Below are 17,055 nucleotides of genomic sequence, written 5' to 3'. Positions count from 1 at the left end.
ACATACATATTATGATTTTAAAAATCCCTCTATTTTATAAAAATATAATTTCTAATTTGAGTTGGATATTGGAGGAAGAGGCAGTGAATTTATATCTTTGTGTGTATTTTAATTTCTAGGTCTTGGTGTCCAGACCGAACACTTTCCCAAGCCAGGAAATATATTGCAAGCTCCTTGGATGAGAAATATACAGAGCCAGTTATTTTGAATTTAAGAAAAACTTGGGAAGAAAGTGACATACGAACACCTCTCATCTGTTTCTTGTCTATGGGATCAGACCCAACTGATCAGATTAATTCCTTGTCTAGGAAGCTTAATTTGGGTATGAAAGTAATTATTCATTGTCATATGTTAAAACACAGAGGGGCAATGTAAGTAATTTCAGAGATATTTTTTTCTGGGAAGTATTTCTTATATTCTCTTGCACTATTTTTTTATTTCTGAAACATCATCCTAAAGATAAAATAATATTTTATATGGAAGACAGTATGCTAAGAACCATTCTGTGTGAAGTTGGACAGTAATTCAAGTCTTTTTTAATAAATTGCTATCATCCTTCCCAGTGATGATAACTTTTTGTAAGCAATTATTTAAAAATACTGTTATGGTGAGAGGCAATAATATTGTTTTATCTCTTAAGAGTAGGTAACTTAGAAATCAGTAATCTGTATAGAAGATTATTTTGTAACAAAAAACAGCTGCAAGATCTACATTTGTATATTCTGATCTGTAGTTCTACATTATGTGGAAGTTTTGAAAAACTGTGAATACAAACTGAGTTAGGAGTAGATCCCATATATTCTTGACATTAGTCACATTACTGTGTTCATAAATGCAGTTTTACATCTTTGCATTGTGTTTATGAACACTCAAAAAAAAATCTTTGTTCATATTTCAAATCCTATGGTGTGGTTAAAATTTGGCACAAATTCACATTCACATTCACAGTCACAACATCAGTCACTGTTTTTAACTTCTGTAAGTATTGTGTATGTGTATTTCAATGTTGTTATACAAAATGTCAGTGTTCAGAAAATTTATACAAAATAGCATGATGGTGAAGGGATTCTGTTTTCCTAAGTATATGTTTTTGCATTACATTTATTTAATTGTGCTGTATTTATATCACTGGGTTTTGGACTGAATTAAAATTCTTTTTCGCAATAATGTAAGTTTATTAATCTTATATTGTCAAATATGTTATAGAATGTAGGACCATCTCAATGGGCCAAGGACAAGAGGTTCATGCACGCAAACTCATGGAGGTATCAATGGAACAGGTAGGTAAAAACCTTGCAATATAAGTTGATTGTCTGCTTAGCATTCAGTCTATAATTCTATGTTACTATCAAACGTATCTCAGGTGACCATGTCTTTTTGAATGCCTGAGTTTAAAAACATTTCTCTGTAGCATATATATGTGACAGTGGAGTCCAAGCCAATACTTCTGGCAGCAGTGCTACTGAACAGCTTTCCAAAAGCAGCACATTCTTTACTTATCACTATACTATTAACGAAGGGTAAAAGGACATTGGGGGCTGGTACTGTCCTGCAGATCCCACCTCTTTATTGGAATTTTTTTTAATTTTTCCTCTCCCATATAAGAGATACCTGGATGTTGTGTAGCATCTGCTAAATAAAATGGTGAGTGTACATGTAACTTAAAGTTGATGTGCTTAAAGTTGAAGCACATCTGCAGAAGGATGTGCTTCCTCCTAATACTGTTTCACATGTTCCTTACAAATCTGCTAGTGACAGGACCTCTTATTCACCAGCATTTGGTGTCTCTTCCTTGTTTCTTTAATTGTCAGTCCTTTGGCTTTGAGTCCCAATAATGTCTAAAAATTTCTAAACAATACATAAGAGTTTTTCTTTAAATGTTGTCGTGTATTTTGTTAATGCAGATGATATTCCCCAACAGTAGAACAGTAGAACTATGAAAAACCTAAACAGCAGCTACAGCGAGATAGTAATTGAAACAGCAAATGCAATATAAAGTTATAGTGCAAAGGTGGTACCTTCTTGTCAGCTGGATATAGGGATTTTGAGAGAGATGGGACCACTTGAAGATGTCTTAAAGCATGATTTATTACTCTTCTTCTACAGTCTCTTGAAGGAGTGAGAATGTCTTCACTGTATTTGGCAGATGTTCATGGTCAGTGGTCACAAGACCACAGGTTACAAGATCTCTTAAAGGTTAATTAGCCAATAAACTACTGACACAAAGAATGTTTCTACATTCACACCAATATTTAATTTTGTCTTATATATCTTTGCCGCAGTGCGGACTTGCTTAACCAATCATATAATGACACACGAAACTACTTGCTGCATTTTAAAACTTCTTATTACCTTTATGACTATTTCTGTATCTTAATTTTAAAACCATAAAACTTTCTACTCCCTGACTTAATGTTTCTGTCTAAACTACAAACCCACATTCTTGCTTATGGTCTCTAAATCCAGAAACCTTTTCTAAGGTCTCAGGTCAAACCCTGTATTCATTTCTGTATTTGAGCTTGCATGCACAAGACTTTGAGAATTTTCTGTGCTTGGAATTCCCACAGCTGGACACTTTAAGGAGTTGTGGACAATCTCTCAAGTGAAGACATACAGCCATAGTTGCCTGCAAACTCAAAATATGGGGTATCAATTGTACATGTGCATTTTGGAGGGCTAGAATATCTCCCTCAATAGAGAGCAAATATCTCTCTTATCTCCCTTATAAAGGAGATAATAATATCCTTATTATCTCCCTTAGTAGAGAGTATTGTTGTATAGATGTACCAATTTGGAAAAAGAGAAAAAAATAAATTTCTTTATAGCAAACAACAATTTATATTATATGTGAGTGCACACATACATCTACTATTTCTTTATTTGTATGTCTGGAATGGTCACTGTCAACTTCCAGTACACTGCAATGGTGAAAAATGGAGCATCCCTTTCTTTCGCCCTTAATTTGAAGCACAAGGACACTCAAAGCAGCACTCCAGTAGAGCTACCAGTAACAATTTCTGAACTACATGCCTTAGTGCTGAAGGGAGGAACATGTGGACATCAGATTTGAAACTACAAAACAGAATTAGTGAATATGAAGACAAATACCTATTTGTTTTGTTTTGTACCTCTGGCCAAGAGTATATAAGATGATTATAAGTGCTGTGCTGTGTTACAGGAAGATACTTTTCAAAAACTAAGTCTAATACATTTGGAAATGTACCAAATTGATTAAAGATCTCCCTCAAAAAAGTTGGAGATAAATTTTTCCTCATAAAAGAAGGATAAAAAATCCTTAATTTAATCTTCTTTTCTAATATCTATCAATTCACCATAAATATTTCAATTATATATTTTCACCAACAGTAACTGATTTATTTTTAAATGAGCTAAAACAAAATTGCTAAAATGAAATTACAAGATGTAATGAAATCCACTGTCCATCACTATTTAGAACTGATTAAATAAAGGCTTCCTAATTCAGCAGGCTTCTAAAGTGATGCTAAAAAAAGCTGATTGAATTTAAATTCATAAGCGGAAGCTTAGATAGACAATAATCAAACTAGAGCTTGCATGCAATTTGAGAGATGAATAAGATCAAAATAAGTGGAAGTTGGATTTCATGCAAATGCCTTTATTAGAGATAAACTAATTGGAGTTAGAAACTTTTAGGGTCTTATTACCAGTTTACACTTACTTTAGGTTGTTATAAACAAATCAGTTTCAAAAAATACGTATTACTTAAATTTCAGCTGTTACTTTTGCATTCACATTCTTCTGTATCTGAGGACAGAATTGCTTATCACTGGTGTTTTGCTGGGATAGTACAGGAACTTCCTTTTGCCACTAGATAGCACTGATACTTTACTTAAAATATTGAATCTGGTTATGTTATTTTCATTGAGAACAAGAAAATGTGGAAATAACTTTTGTACTTATTTTTCCTATTTGCTTTATCTATGCCAATATCCTGTAATAACAAAAGAGAATATATATTCAGGAACAGAACAAAAGGTATAAAAAAAAATACATGGAAAACCAAATCTGATTCTTATATAGACAGTTGGCTTCAGCATTATGAATAATTTGTTCTAAATTTTATATGGTAATAGTTGCTATCCTTGTTTAGGGAGGCTGGGTGTTACTTCAGAATTGTCACCTTGGACTGGATTTCATGGATGAATTACTGGAGACAATTCTTACTGCTGAGATCCAGAATGACACATTTCGAGTTTGGATAACTACTGAACAACATCCTAAATTCCCAATTACACTGCTACAGGTTTGTTCAAATATTTCATTCAGGTACTTAATGAAGATTATTCAAATTAGTCATGTAAATAGCAGTGAAAAAAATGGAGGGAAAAATTGCAAAACCCAAGAAAAAAATGTGTTACAATGGAAATATAATTTCAAAGGTTGCTTACCAGTAACTGGAAGGTTATTTACCAGTAACCAGAAGTTCTTGATGATGCATTATGTATGTGTGAGTCCACAATAATTCTGTACACAGAAGCACTTCAATAAAAACTATATGTCTTTACTTGTATCCCTTTTGGCCCAACCAGATGCCTTGTGGACAGATTAATGCCTGCAAACATTTTTCCAGAGAAGGATTCCAGATTCCTCTATAATAAATAAAGTATTAATAGGACAGAACATACATTGAGAACACATCTTAGAGAACATCATCTACCCAATTTCTTTGGATAAACTATAAATGTCTGTTCTGTAGATCTCAAGGATACACTTTTTGTCAGAACCAAGAAAATTGCCTGAAGTCTTAAAAAATACACTGAAGTCACAGATGATGGTTCCCAACACTCTCACAGTGGGTCATAATGCTACTTAATATCTACTGTAATAACTGTATGTTGATATTTCTATGTTCTCTTTTCTCTAAAAAACAGTGGAAGTCTCCTTAGTCATTCTCATTCTCTCTGAATAAAAATAGATGCCTCACCTGATATCTAGGGTGTGAAGGGGAGTAGGACTCCTGTCTTGAAAGAGTGTAGAGGAAACCTTCAGTAGGAATTGTCTGTCACCATGGTCTGTGTATAGAAAGTGAGCTGTATGGAATCCTATGTTCTAACAACAGAACATGTAATCACCCTGCATCTCCAAGCAGTTTATGAGTAGTGTGGTATATGGACATACAGTTTTCTAAAAGTGAGAAAAGAGACCTCAAGAGGGTTTCTAGATGAATCTTCACTGCATTTATCTCAAATATTTCACATGTGATTTCCCACTATATAATGTCATGTTTCCTGTTAAAATATTAACATATTCAGGGATTACAGAACAAGAATAACTGACAAACCAAAGCCCTTTCTCAGAGGAAAAGAGAACAATTTGCTTTGCTCCTTCTAATATAGAATTTTCATCAAAACTGAATAGGATATCCTTTGAAATGTGAAAACATTGATTTTCAAGTGTTCCAATTCCCTCCAACAGTAACAGGAACACAATACAGTGTGTTCATGGGCTGCCTGGCCTTTACTGTCCTTTCTGTGCAAGCTACCATGTTACTCAAGCTAGAGAGACAAGTACTTAGAATTGGAGGGGAAAAAAACCCTTTATTTTAATTCCTCCAGCACTTTTAGTTGTCTTGAGCAGCAGATTCTGGTAGGCCAGTCTGTGTCTGAAATAATAAATTGTTCCATGAGCATTATCCAACACTGGAATACAATAGCCCATAGAGGTAAATAGTTACAACACTCTCTGATGCGAAAACCTGTGCTTACTAGCACTTTTCTGAGGGAGTTCGGGACCTCTGACCAGCGAACTAATATGATTTTGCAGAAGCCATTTATTGTTTACATTACACACTTATTTGTACATTCTAAAACTACTATTCACATGATCATGTATATTTTCATTGGTGCCCCTATCCTGTCCACATACTCTTCACACAGCCCTTGGGGCACAGGATTGGTTACAGTCCAAGTCTTCAATTGCCCTCTGTTATCTGGCTCTTGTGGTCCTGCTTTCTTGTTTTCCAGCTTCTTCTTTCTTATTTTTAGAATAGCTTATGTCTCAGCAACCTTGAGAAATTCCAGAGGGTCTGATAATAAACTCTAAATACAGTTTGGCTGGAGAATATCATGGCCCAATCTGTTCAGTTACAATGCTACACTTTTCCAAATAATTTGCAGATATTTGAAAATTAAAATTGTGTAACCACTCTTCCCATTAGGCAGTTTGCATGAAACTAAGGGGCAGAATTCTAATGGACTGTGGCAATTTACTGCCACAAATATGGATTCAATGCCTGCTGACCACAGTGCTCAGGAATATTCTCTGATTAATCTAATTTGCTGCCTTAGACAAGCCACAGAGTCCAGAGTAGCCACTGTGAACACAAAGATCTGATCTGAGGAGGAGTGAGATTTATTTGCATTTACTGTGAAGTTCTGGGAACAGAAATACAATGCTGTTCTTGACATTTATATGGGATACTTCTCTTCCATCATTCAGTCATTGAATCAGGGATAAAAAAGCCTTCTAAAAAGTATGGTGACTGCTTTTATGTCATTGATGAAAATTTTTAGGTCCATGGCCAAGTGTCAGTGATGGTTTTAACCAATAAAAATTAAAGGTCTATGTTCAAAATCCTTCGTGGCCTAATATAGTATGACTGCAGAAGAGGAGGCTTAGGGAAGACCTTATTGCAGCCTTGCAGTGCTTGAAGGGGCCCATAGGAAAGATGAGGACAGACATTTTAGTATGGCCTGTTGCAAAAGGGAAAGGGATTCTGATTTTGAACTAATGAAGGTTTTATTTAGATTAGATATAAGAAATAAGTTTTTGACAATGAGAGTGGTGAGGCACTAGAACAGGTGAAACCCAGAAAAGTGTTAGATACTCCATCCCTGGAAATATTCAATGTCAGTTTGGATAGGACTCTGAGCAACCTGACTATTTGAAGATGTCACTGAACATTGCAGTGGGGTTGGACTAGATGGCCTTCAGAAGGTCCTTTCCAACTCAAACTATTCTATGATTCTGTGTAGTCCTTTTATGCAGTTTAAGTACATATTAGCTTTATTTCTACAAGCTTTCAGTTATTTACATTTTAATTAGAACTAGTAGTGTGACATTTTCATATGTTGCTATTTTTGTTTCAGTAAGCAAATCCTATTCCTTTATTTATTTTTTTTTTTGGTGACAGATTGCTATAAAGTTCACAAATGAACCTCCACAAGGCATACGTGCTGGACTGAAAAGAACATTTTCTGGAATTAGTCAGGATCTGTTAAATGTTAGCAACCTGCCTATGTGGAAACCTTTGCTTTACACTGTAGCCTTCCTGCATTCTACTGTTCAGGTATTTCTTAAAAAGTTTGCACATAGTGGTATAATACATGGAGTCACTCTATAATAGAGGTTCCTGAAAAAACACATTCTGGTATTTCTCATAGCACTATGCTGCAGGACTAAAGCATTAATTTCTCTAATCTGTATTTCAAGGTTCATGATATCTTTTTTTTTTAATAGCTTTGAAACAATTCTCATATGATGGGCCTTTAGAATTTGTTTTTTCTCATCTAACTTCAGCTGATCAAAAGCCAGTCATTGGGTATATGGGAAAAAATTCTCTCTGTAGTCAATAGAAATAGATAAGCATGCTGAAACAGAAAACCAGCTTATCTATAATAGCTGTCTAAGAGTGAATGTTTTTCTAGAGATATATCATTGTTTCATTCCATTGATTTTAAAGGCAATGCAGATGCCTAACTTAGAGTAGCTATTTTTTAGGTGGCTAGAATTAAATAAAATTCTTTTCATATCTGTGTCAATGTGTTGCGTACATTAATTCTGGTGTGAGAACAATGATATGTATTCCTTGTACTTTAAAGATAAATAAGTTTTGAGATCACAATATATACTAATAATTTGAGCTCTCTGAATGTACTTACTTTTCACCAAGGATCTCAAAATAGTTATAAAGCACTGTTTAAGCCTTAGGTTCTACTGAGAAGCTTGTATTTTTGGTGTAGGCAGCTGGTGAGAGAAGAATAATTTTTTGATGTTCACTGCTAAGATACAGCATTCTGCATTATTTTCCTTCTACACTTTTTAAACAGTGAAAAAGTTGTTCTGTGTACTGCCTCAGGATTATACAGTTCTTGTGGAACTAGAAAATCTATGCTTATTCAACCTATCAGTATTTTTAAAAACTATTACAGCTATTCATCTAGTAAGAAATTTTATGAATTGCCAACCAACCAACAATATATACATTGTCCTGCCTTTTAACTGACCAGTTCTTAATATCCTTTGGTGACAAGATCATTATGATAACTATAACTTAAGAAGTAATTAAAAAAACTTGACAGGAAATCATTAGACTCTTCTGCATTGTATTATTGGTTCATGCTGTCTCATCTGCTTATAAACAACATTTAATTTTGGAAAAGAAAAGGTGAGGGGCTTTTTTCAATTCCAGTTCTTTTCAAATATTGTAGCTAGGCTTCCTAAATGTTACTTCAGGTGTCAAAGACTGTCAGTGATTGCTGACTTGGTAATATAAAATCTGATGAATATGTTAATTTAAAAATGTAATTTATTCATTTGATAAATGTCAGCACTACTCAGAAACTTAGTTCTTAACTTCTTGAATTAATCTGTTCTACATTCTGAAAAAATCATTGAGAAATTTAACTGAAATGGCTTTAACAAATTTGTGTAAAATATAATAGTGCTGTATGTTTGAAGTGTTTGGGCTACAGAATATTTATTTTTTTAGTATAATTATTAACTATTTTTCTGTTATTACAACTGTTATCACTTTATTCCAAATAGGTATACAATAGTAAATTTAAATAATGTAATGGTGACAACCTTAAAATAAAGTTGTGAATTTTGAAAAATGTACATTAAAAAAGCATACTGAAACAAGACAGAAGTGGCAATACAGAACTGTTTGGAAAAGAGCATAATTATAGGAGCTTGAAAATTTGAAACTATCATTAGTCAACAGTATTTGTAAAAACAAATTTAAAACTGTACAATGCTAAATTAATTAATTTATTACTTAATATAAATATTTAATTATCCATACAGAAGTGAGGCATTGCAAACCTATGACTTATAAATTGATTTGTGAAGTTATTAATAAATTATTTTGTTGTTTTTTTCTATAATTATTTATCCCTCATGGTATAACTTAGCTGCATTATTGATGTTTATGAGGCATACAGCCATTTCCTAGGCTACCTTTCTTCTTCAGTTCAATTCTTTACTCCACGGTATTGCTATTATTAAAATTTATTACAGAAAGAAAATTATAAGATGTTTCATAAATATATTTGGTTTTAATTTTATTCCTAAGGAGCGACGCAAGTTTGGACCTTTGGGTTGGAATATTCCCTATGAATTTAACTCAGCAGACTTTACAGCCAGTGTTCAGTTCATACAAAATCACCTAAAAAAAATTGACATCAAGAAGGTGAATACTAAAATCTGTATATACAGTACATTTTAATGCTTTGTACAGCAGTAGCAATTGTTTTTCCCTCATGTTTATCATAATTTACTCATTGCTATTAATTTAGTGCCTTTTCTAATGATCAAAGTTTGAGGTTCTCTGCAAGAAAATAAAGCTGAAATATTTTATGTGCTGTCATGCATGTAAAAATACATATTTGTTAAGAACCTTAAAATTTCTTTTTCTTCTTCACTACTATATCCAAAACTAACAAGTCTGTATGTTATCTGTTTTGGAAAGAGAGCTAAAATATTTACTGAGTTTGACAGAGCAAATCAAACTTCTCTACAGCTGCCATACTTAGCAGGGAATAGCCATTCCTTATGAAGCAGCACTCAGCCAAGAGAGAAAGATGAGAAACAGGGAGAGGGGGTGGGGTGGGGAGGGTGGAATTGGGGGTAAGAAGAGAGGCAATAGCAGCAATGAGTGATTTCTGGTCAAACTGTAACATATATACATATATATACATATACATATACATACATACATACATATATACATACATATATATATAAAATATATTACGAGATTTTACTTCTAGAGATCCAGGCATATGAGAGTGGCTGAGGGACCAGGAGTGTTTAGCCTGGAGAAAAGGAGGCTCAGGGGACCTTGTCACTCTCTACACTTCCCCAAAAGGAGGCTGTAGCCAGGTGGGGATTGGCCTCTTCTCCCAGGCAACCAGTGCCAGGACAAGAGGACACAGCCTCAAGCTATTCCAGGGGAGGTTTAGGTTGAACATTAGGAGGATTTTCTTAGTGGAAAGGATTCTCAAGCATTGGAATGGACAGCCCAGGAGGGCTGAGGAGTCACTGTGGCTGTAGGTGTTCAAGAAACAACTGGACATGGTTCTTAGTGCCATGGTCTAAATTGGTGTTTGGTCAAAGATTGGACATGATGATCTTAAAGATCTTTTCCAACCTAATGATCCTGTGATTCTAAATTAATAATAGCAGGACCAAGCCCAATTCTTCCATAAAATTACAAAGTTGAGCTCGGTAAATAACTTAGAAATAAAGGATTATTGTTATGTGATTTTTTCAGTTTACATTTCAGAACATTATAAGCTTCAGATTATATTTAAATTACAATCTTCTTCTTACATATAACTCTAGTCTTTCATGTACTTTACTTTACAGGGGATATCATGGAACACAGTACGCTACATGATTGGAGAAGTACAGTATGGAGGCCGAGTCACAGATGACTATGATAAGCGTCTTCTTAATTGCTTTGCAAGGGTAAGAGACCTTAGAAATACAGTTGTCATTTTTATTGATATCTCCAATACAGAAATCAGAAGGTCTTCTTTCTGCCGAACATGCACTTTACTAGTTTATAAGGCTTTTCAAAGTAAAATGAAGTTGTCAAAACCTCATTCTTTGGCAGTGAGGTTCTTCCCCTTGGTTCCTCTTTGGTGAGGAGCAGAAACTTAGCTGGAAATTTATAGATGTACAAAACATACACGGTGAGAGACTTCTCCAGGGTCAAGTTGTTCAGGTATAAGCAATTTATTAATTTGGTAGAGGGAGGAAGAGACCTGTTTCTGCCACCAGCCACAGCGTACACGTGGTCAGGGAGGGAGAGAGAGAGTGGAGAGGGGAGAAAGACAGAGAGTAGGAGAATGGAGTAAGAGAGGTACGGGTAAGAGAGGGCAAAGGTAAGAGATCTTAAGAGCTAGGGGAGAGAAGTTAAGAGTGAGGGGAGAGCTTAAGAGCGAGGGGAGTAGAGAATAAGAGTAGAGAAGGAAATAAGGGAGCAAGTTAAGAGAGGGGGGAGGGGAGAGAAAGGAATAACAATTAAGAGAGAGAGGTAAGAGGGGATAAGGGTTAAGAGAGAGAGGGAAGAAGAAGATGAGAGTTAAGAGAGATGCAGAAGAGAGCATGAGAGCGAAGTTCTTGTTACAATACATTATATCCCTTTCTATAGTGAATATTGTAATTCCCAGTAACCAACAACTATGAGACACACATACTAGAGAATTTACATATAGCCTATAAGAACTACTACATTACCATACAGTGTTACATTTTAGACTCTAAAAGCCTTTCAAATTCTTCTCTTGCTGCTTGACCTTTGGATTCTGTCAGCGGAAGGGTATTGTCTCATCAACAAGGATTCTCCTTCAGCTGGCTAGGCTATTGTTCTTTGGTTGTATAGTAACTAGTGCTCAGTATCCTATGGCCCAAAGCTAGCTTGCATTTCTATTTCGATTTTAGGTTTCATATTTTCAGAATCTTTTGCTAAACAATCATATTCATAACAATAAGTCTCCCTGTTTCATCCTCCCCAACAGAAAATCTTAGCTAAAAAGACTTAGCTGGAAGTCAAACTTAATAGACATAATTTTTAATGATTTACTGTTGCATTAAAGTAAAATCAGATGTAGTAGCTGAAACAAGAACCCTAATCTTCCAGGAGTAAAAATGAGACTAAAAAGCCATCTAATTAGCAAAATAATTGTTGGATTTCTTTTTTCCCCATGGATTTTTCACAGGTATGGTTTAATGAAAGTATGTTTGACAGCGCCTTTTGCTTTTATACTGGGTATAAAATTCCAGTTTGCAAAACAGTGGAACAGTACTTTGACTACATCCAGTTACTCCCTGCCATGGACAGTCCAGAGGTGTTTGGTCTCCATCCCAATGCTGATATTACGTAAGTAGGTCTCAGCACATTGAAAACAGAGAATGTTTCTTTTAGTATTTGGAAACAAATCCCTATCAAATGTTTAACTAAAATATATTTTTCATAGGAAACCTAGGATTCATGTGAATTTCTCTGTTGAGTGGAACACTTTCTGTGTATGTACATTGTTATAAATGCAGTATCTTCAGCTACATTTTACATGTCTTTTTAAAGCAGTTGGAAGTCATTACTTACTCCTCGTGATTTTACTTTTTTAATTGAAAGCATTATGAAACTTTTATATGAATATGTGATAGATGGTTCTATAGAGTTCAACTAGAGACAGTTTCTAGTATTTGCCTTCTGTTTCAAGTACTTTATTTTTCTTTAAACACTTATTAAATTATTTTCTGGATTACCATTTGGTTTACAAGCATGCTTTTGGATGCAGCTACAAATTTACTTTGCAATTGGTTCCACCATTCCCATTATTTAAAAGAGGCTTTTCAACTGCACCAAGTACTAGTTCCATTTAAAATTTTATCTCTGACTAAATTCACTCTTTCATTCCAAATAATCTGTGTAACAGCTTGCCCTTCATTTCCTTCTAATATTATATACCCTATGAAAGGATATGAACATCATCATATTTATGTCACTGAAATTCTTAATAATTCTGCCATGAATTATTGCATTTTCATATCCAGTATGTCCACATTCCACATTCATTGTTTCTTCATGTAGCTATTTTTCAACTTTTAAATAAACCAAATGTTATTCAAATGCAGAGCTGCTATGAAAACCTAACATCTTCTAATACTTTTGGATGAAACAGTAATTTCCCACAATTTTTCAGTCTCAAAGTTGAGAGGCTGATGCCATGTCAAGAGGCCTGTATTCTAAGCATGCTGTGAGAAGAGTACACAGTTTTATTGTCAGCTCTGCCTAACACATACTACAGTTAGTATATGCTTGTGAAGAAAAGAATCTAAGAGTAGACTCTGTTCCAAGTCATTCTCTGATACTTGCAAGACCTCCCTTCTAGAAATGATTAAAGAAAAAGAGCCAAGATTTAATAGAGAGCTAAACAAAGTCTTGAAGATGGACATGCTTTAGATCCAAAATTAGGCTTGTAGGAGAGCTAATTTATAGGAGGAAACTTGAGACTAACACTGTTGGGAAAGCTTTAGTGAGTAGGTACATCTCTTTGGTTTCTCTTTAATGCTCAGTTTTTCTTCCACTTGGTGCCACAGCATATTCCTGTTACTTTAGTCCTTTTTTTTTCCCTGTCAATTTTGCCTTTTAATTCCTTCTTTAGAGTTTGGGGGAAATGAGGCTTCATGTTTTTTTCCATGTCTTATCATGGTCTGTTATAAGTAACTATGCACAGCTACTGTGTCAGAAATTCATCTTTGACACACAGATCAAATGGATTAGCATCCCATACAATATAAAACTTTTATTCAAATTCTCCATATAATACCCTATCAACTCATCTCAGAGTATGCAGAAGGCTAACTGTGAGAATTGAAACCCTGAGAGAGCCAAGACCTGTCCATATTACTATTATGGAGAACAAGAAAAATCGTCTCTCTCACTAATTTACTGTGGCAGTTTTACAGTTCAGCCAAATGCTAAATCTGTTGGTTCCAACTGTAAGGCTTCAATGAATTTCAATGCTTTCATTTAGGATTAACACCTGAAGTCACTGAGAATGATTTTAACTTGGTGTATGAATCATAGGCTCTGCAAAAGCCACAGGTTAACAGCTACCTGAGCAGGAAAGGAATATTCTGACAGTCTTCTGCCAAACCCCTTTCCCAACTGGTTCCCCACTGAAGCTTTAAATGTAGCTGAATTTTAGTTAAGCTATTGCAAGCTGGTGAATGTAAGGGTTTGAGCCCTGTGCTGTAATAGATATTGTTATTTTCTACACAAAGGTGAGGCAATGTTTCTTTCACATGCATGTTTTCTTAGTTTTCACTTCCAGTACAGAAAATCCCTGATGGCACAGATTCCAGCTCTCAAATAATGATAGTATGTTACATTCAAACTATTGAGAAAATACTCTTAATAATGCTTTTTGGAGTAAATCAAAATCCATAGAAAATTAATTTTCTTTTTTCTTCTTATGACACAATTCACTTTGCTTGAGGGGAAAGCAATATATAAATAGGTATTGAGTGCTTTATCTTACATACATTTAGGCAACACTGACACTATAATGAGATTCATTAAATGTTGCTGTAACTTCCTTTATGGTTACTGTAGACTTCCTTAACAGTAACAGAGAAAAACAGATCCTTGTAAAGTGCAATTTCTCTCATCACAAAGCAGACATCTAAAATACATGAGCTGAATTGGGCAATCTAGATAAAAAGCTGTTATGGAGACATCTACACATAAATATCTACGAGTGATGAGGGTCAACCCATCACATGCAACCGATTCTGTTCTCAGGAGCATGGTACTTCCTCTACAGACTTCTGCCATCTTTTTATTGTTACTGTTTTCATCTATACTTCATTTTATTTGCAATCTAAAGGAAAGTGAGGTTTCTCAAAACCTAGAAAAAATTTGTTGCAGAGTGGTTTTAATGTTGAATATGTCCCAATGGTATGTAAATGAAATTTCTTCTTAATATTTTAATCTCACTTCCACACAGGAAAATTATTTTTAATTATGTAAAGATCAAGATATATATTTTGTCTTTTCTCCTTTCATTTACAAAAAAAGTCTTGTTCAAACAGTAATTGTTATTTATACAATATTTACATAATTTCTCCTCTTCAGAAGGTTCCTAGCTTGTTTCATTGAAGAAAGGAATATCACTATCCTTTGATTCTGTTCCTTTGATGCTATTTTTCAAAAGCTGTTCTCTCCTTTTCCTCAAAATTTGCATACTGCCTTATTTTTTTAATTGTTTCTATTTTTTTTTTAGACTTAGAAAAACCATTTCTAAAATCCTGTCATTTATTATAATTTATTTGATATTATAATCAGGGAACCTATACCTTCTACATAAAATAGTCTAACAGCAGAATTGGAAGAAGATTGTTTACAGTATGAAGAAGAAGGTTCACATCCCCATAATCACTACTTGTTAAATGTTAAATCAACTTGTTACTTGTTAAATCAGCAAGACACAAAGGTTACAACCACCAGTATATCATCCAAATTACCAATGAAGCCATGAGCCCAAGAGAAATTTTATCTTTTCTGCTCATATATGGTCTTGAATAAATCTTTCATTCTTTGAATGGGGCCATAAATTGAAAAAAAGCTTGAGTTTTGAGTCTAAAGTCAAGGGTTATGAAAAGCCCCCACCATTCCTACTTTTAGAAGCAGAAAGTATGTCCTCTGAGAAGCAAACTCCTGGCAGTATTTCTTTGATTTTTCTGATCTATAATCTTTGTAATTGCATTTTCAAAATTTTTTTGTTGAAATACTGTAGTATCTAGCTTCTCTAGTACCGTGACCCTGTATCCAAAGCATCTTTAGGTGTTTTAGGAGTTCACACATTCTATCTTTGGTTTCATGTCTTATATAATTATGTATGACAAAGTAATAGAAGGAGATGGGTGTCATATGAAAGCTGAAAAGTAAAGCTGACATGCAAATCTATGCTTTGAATCAGTATGTGTGTCCTACATCACTCATTGATACACAGTTCCCTATGTAGCTAATTCCAGAAGGTGAAAGTAGGCATTGCTGCCACTTCAGTACCTCAGGCTTGCTTTCTTATTTCCACTCATTTGTTGGTGCAGGATGCAAAAGAAACAATTTCATGTGAGTTTTGATTTGACTTCATGGCACACTGTTTTTTGTGTGTTCTACAAAGTTATCATTAACTATTAAAAAATTCTATGTAACTTATATTTCCCATCCTCTCAGATACCAGAAAAATACATCAGCTGATGTTTTGGATACTATTACCAACATTCAGCCTAAAGAAAGTGGGGGAGGATCTGGAGAAACTCGTGAATCAGTTGTTTATCATTCAGCTGAAGACATGCTAGAGAAACTTCCTCCAGATTACATACCTCATGAGGCAAGTTAATCTTAGTCCTGTTTTACTGTTCTCTGTTGAATTTTCACAGTACACACTGCAAAAAAGAAACACTGAATTGTACCAAAGTTCATATAAATAGTAGCAGGTTCAAGTAAGGAGCCAACACCCTTATTGCTCCCAGCATGAATTGGTATGAAGATTTTTTATCTAAAATCAAGACGTCTAACCATCGGCCATGTAGATATGTCAAGGAGACTATGCTTGGACTTCCAAAGCTACTTGTGAAAACAAAAAGAAGTCAGTCTCAACATTTTATGATAGCAGTCTCCTGGGCTTCTGGGTGAAGTCCTGTTCTAGCAAAATCATGAGTAATTGGGTAGTATCAGACAAAAAGTAAAAACTGAAGCAGTTTTAAGGGGATAAATGTTAGTTGGATAACATACAAATCTAATATTTACTTTTCTGAACACATGGAAAGTTAAGATGTTGCATACTGTTGCAGGCTGGGATCCTGGGGGCCTGTCTGACCCCTGGCTTCTGCCTGCAACAAACCCAGATAGTCAGGCTGTCCCAGGAGACAGAGCCGCCATCCAGGGTTCTGCAGGCAGCCTCCAGTCAGGGGTAAACCTTGAAGCATGGGCAAGGGCCTTCAGTGATCAGCTCTTTTAGCAGCAATTTCTGCTCTGTGATCAGTTCTGTTCAGCCCAGCCAGCTCCGTTCTGGGGTTCCCCTGCCGATGCAGATAAGAGATGGGAAGACCACGTAGCATTCCGCAGACTCTTTAATGCAGGCTTCAGCAAAGGGGGCCAGTGATGGTCTTGGGTAAAAGCTGGGGTTTTATAGGGAAGGGGAGGATTGGGAAGGGGACCGATAGTCTGGTACTGGGGTAAGATGACCAATAGTTAACATGGGGTTCCTGAGATTG

At 35.0% G+C, this 17,055-nt stretch overlaps 1 protein-coding gene across 1 annotated transcript in view; it reads left to right on the top strand.

Annotated features, from left to right (window-relative positions):
- DNAH8 (dynein axonemal heavy chain 8) overlaps positions 1 to 17,055 on the top strand; it is a 121,122-nt gene that overhangs the window by 101,199 nt on the left and 2,868 nt on the right. Inside the window, 8 exon segments of the mRNA XM_033512619.1 lie at positions 120 to 322; positions 1,207 to 1,280; positions 4,130 to 4,282; positions 7,172 to 7,327; positions 9,335 to 9,451; positions 10,630 to 10,731; positions 11,988 to 12,148; positions 16,013 to 16,169. Of these exon segments, the coding sequence (XP_033368510.1) occupies positions 120 to 322; positions 1,207 to 1,280; positions 4,130 to 4,282; positions 7,172 to 7,327; positions 9,335 to 9,451; positions 10,630 to 10,731; positions 11,988 to 12,148; positions 16,013 to 16,169 (1,123 nt within the window).

This window comes from Parus major, chromosome 3 (assembly GCF_001522545.3).
Source record: "Parus major isolate Abel chromosome 3, Parus_major1.1, whole genome shotgun sequence".
Taxonomy (NCBI): Eukaryota; Metazoa; Chordata; class Aves; order Passeriformes; family Paridae; genus Parus; species Parus major.
This window is presented reverse-complemented; position numbering and strand designations above follow the sequence as displayed.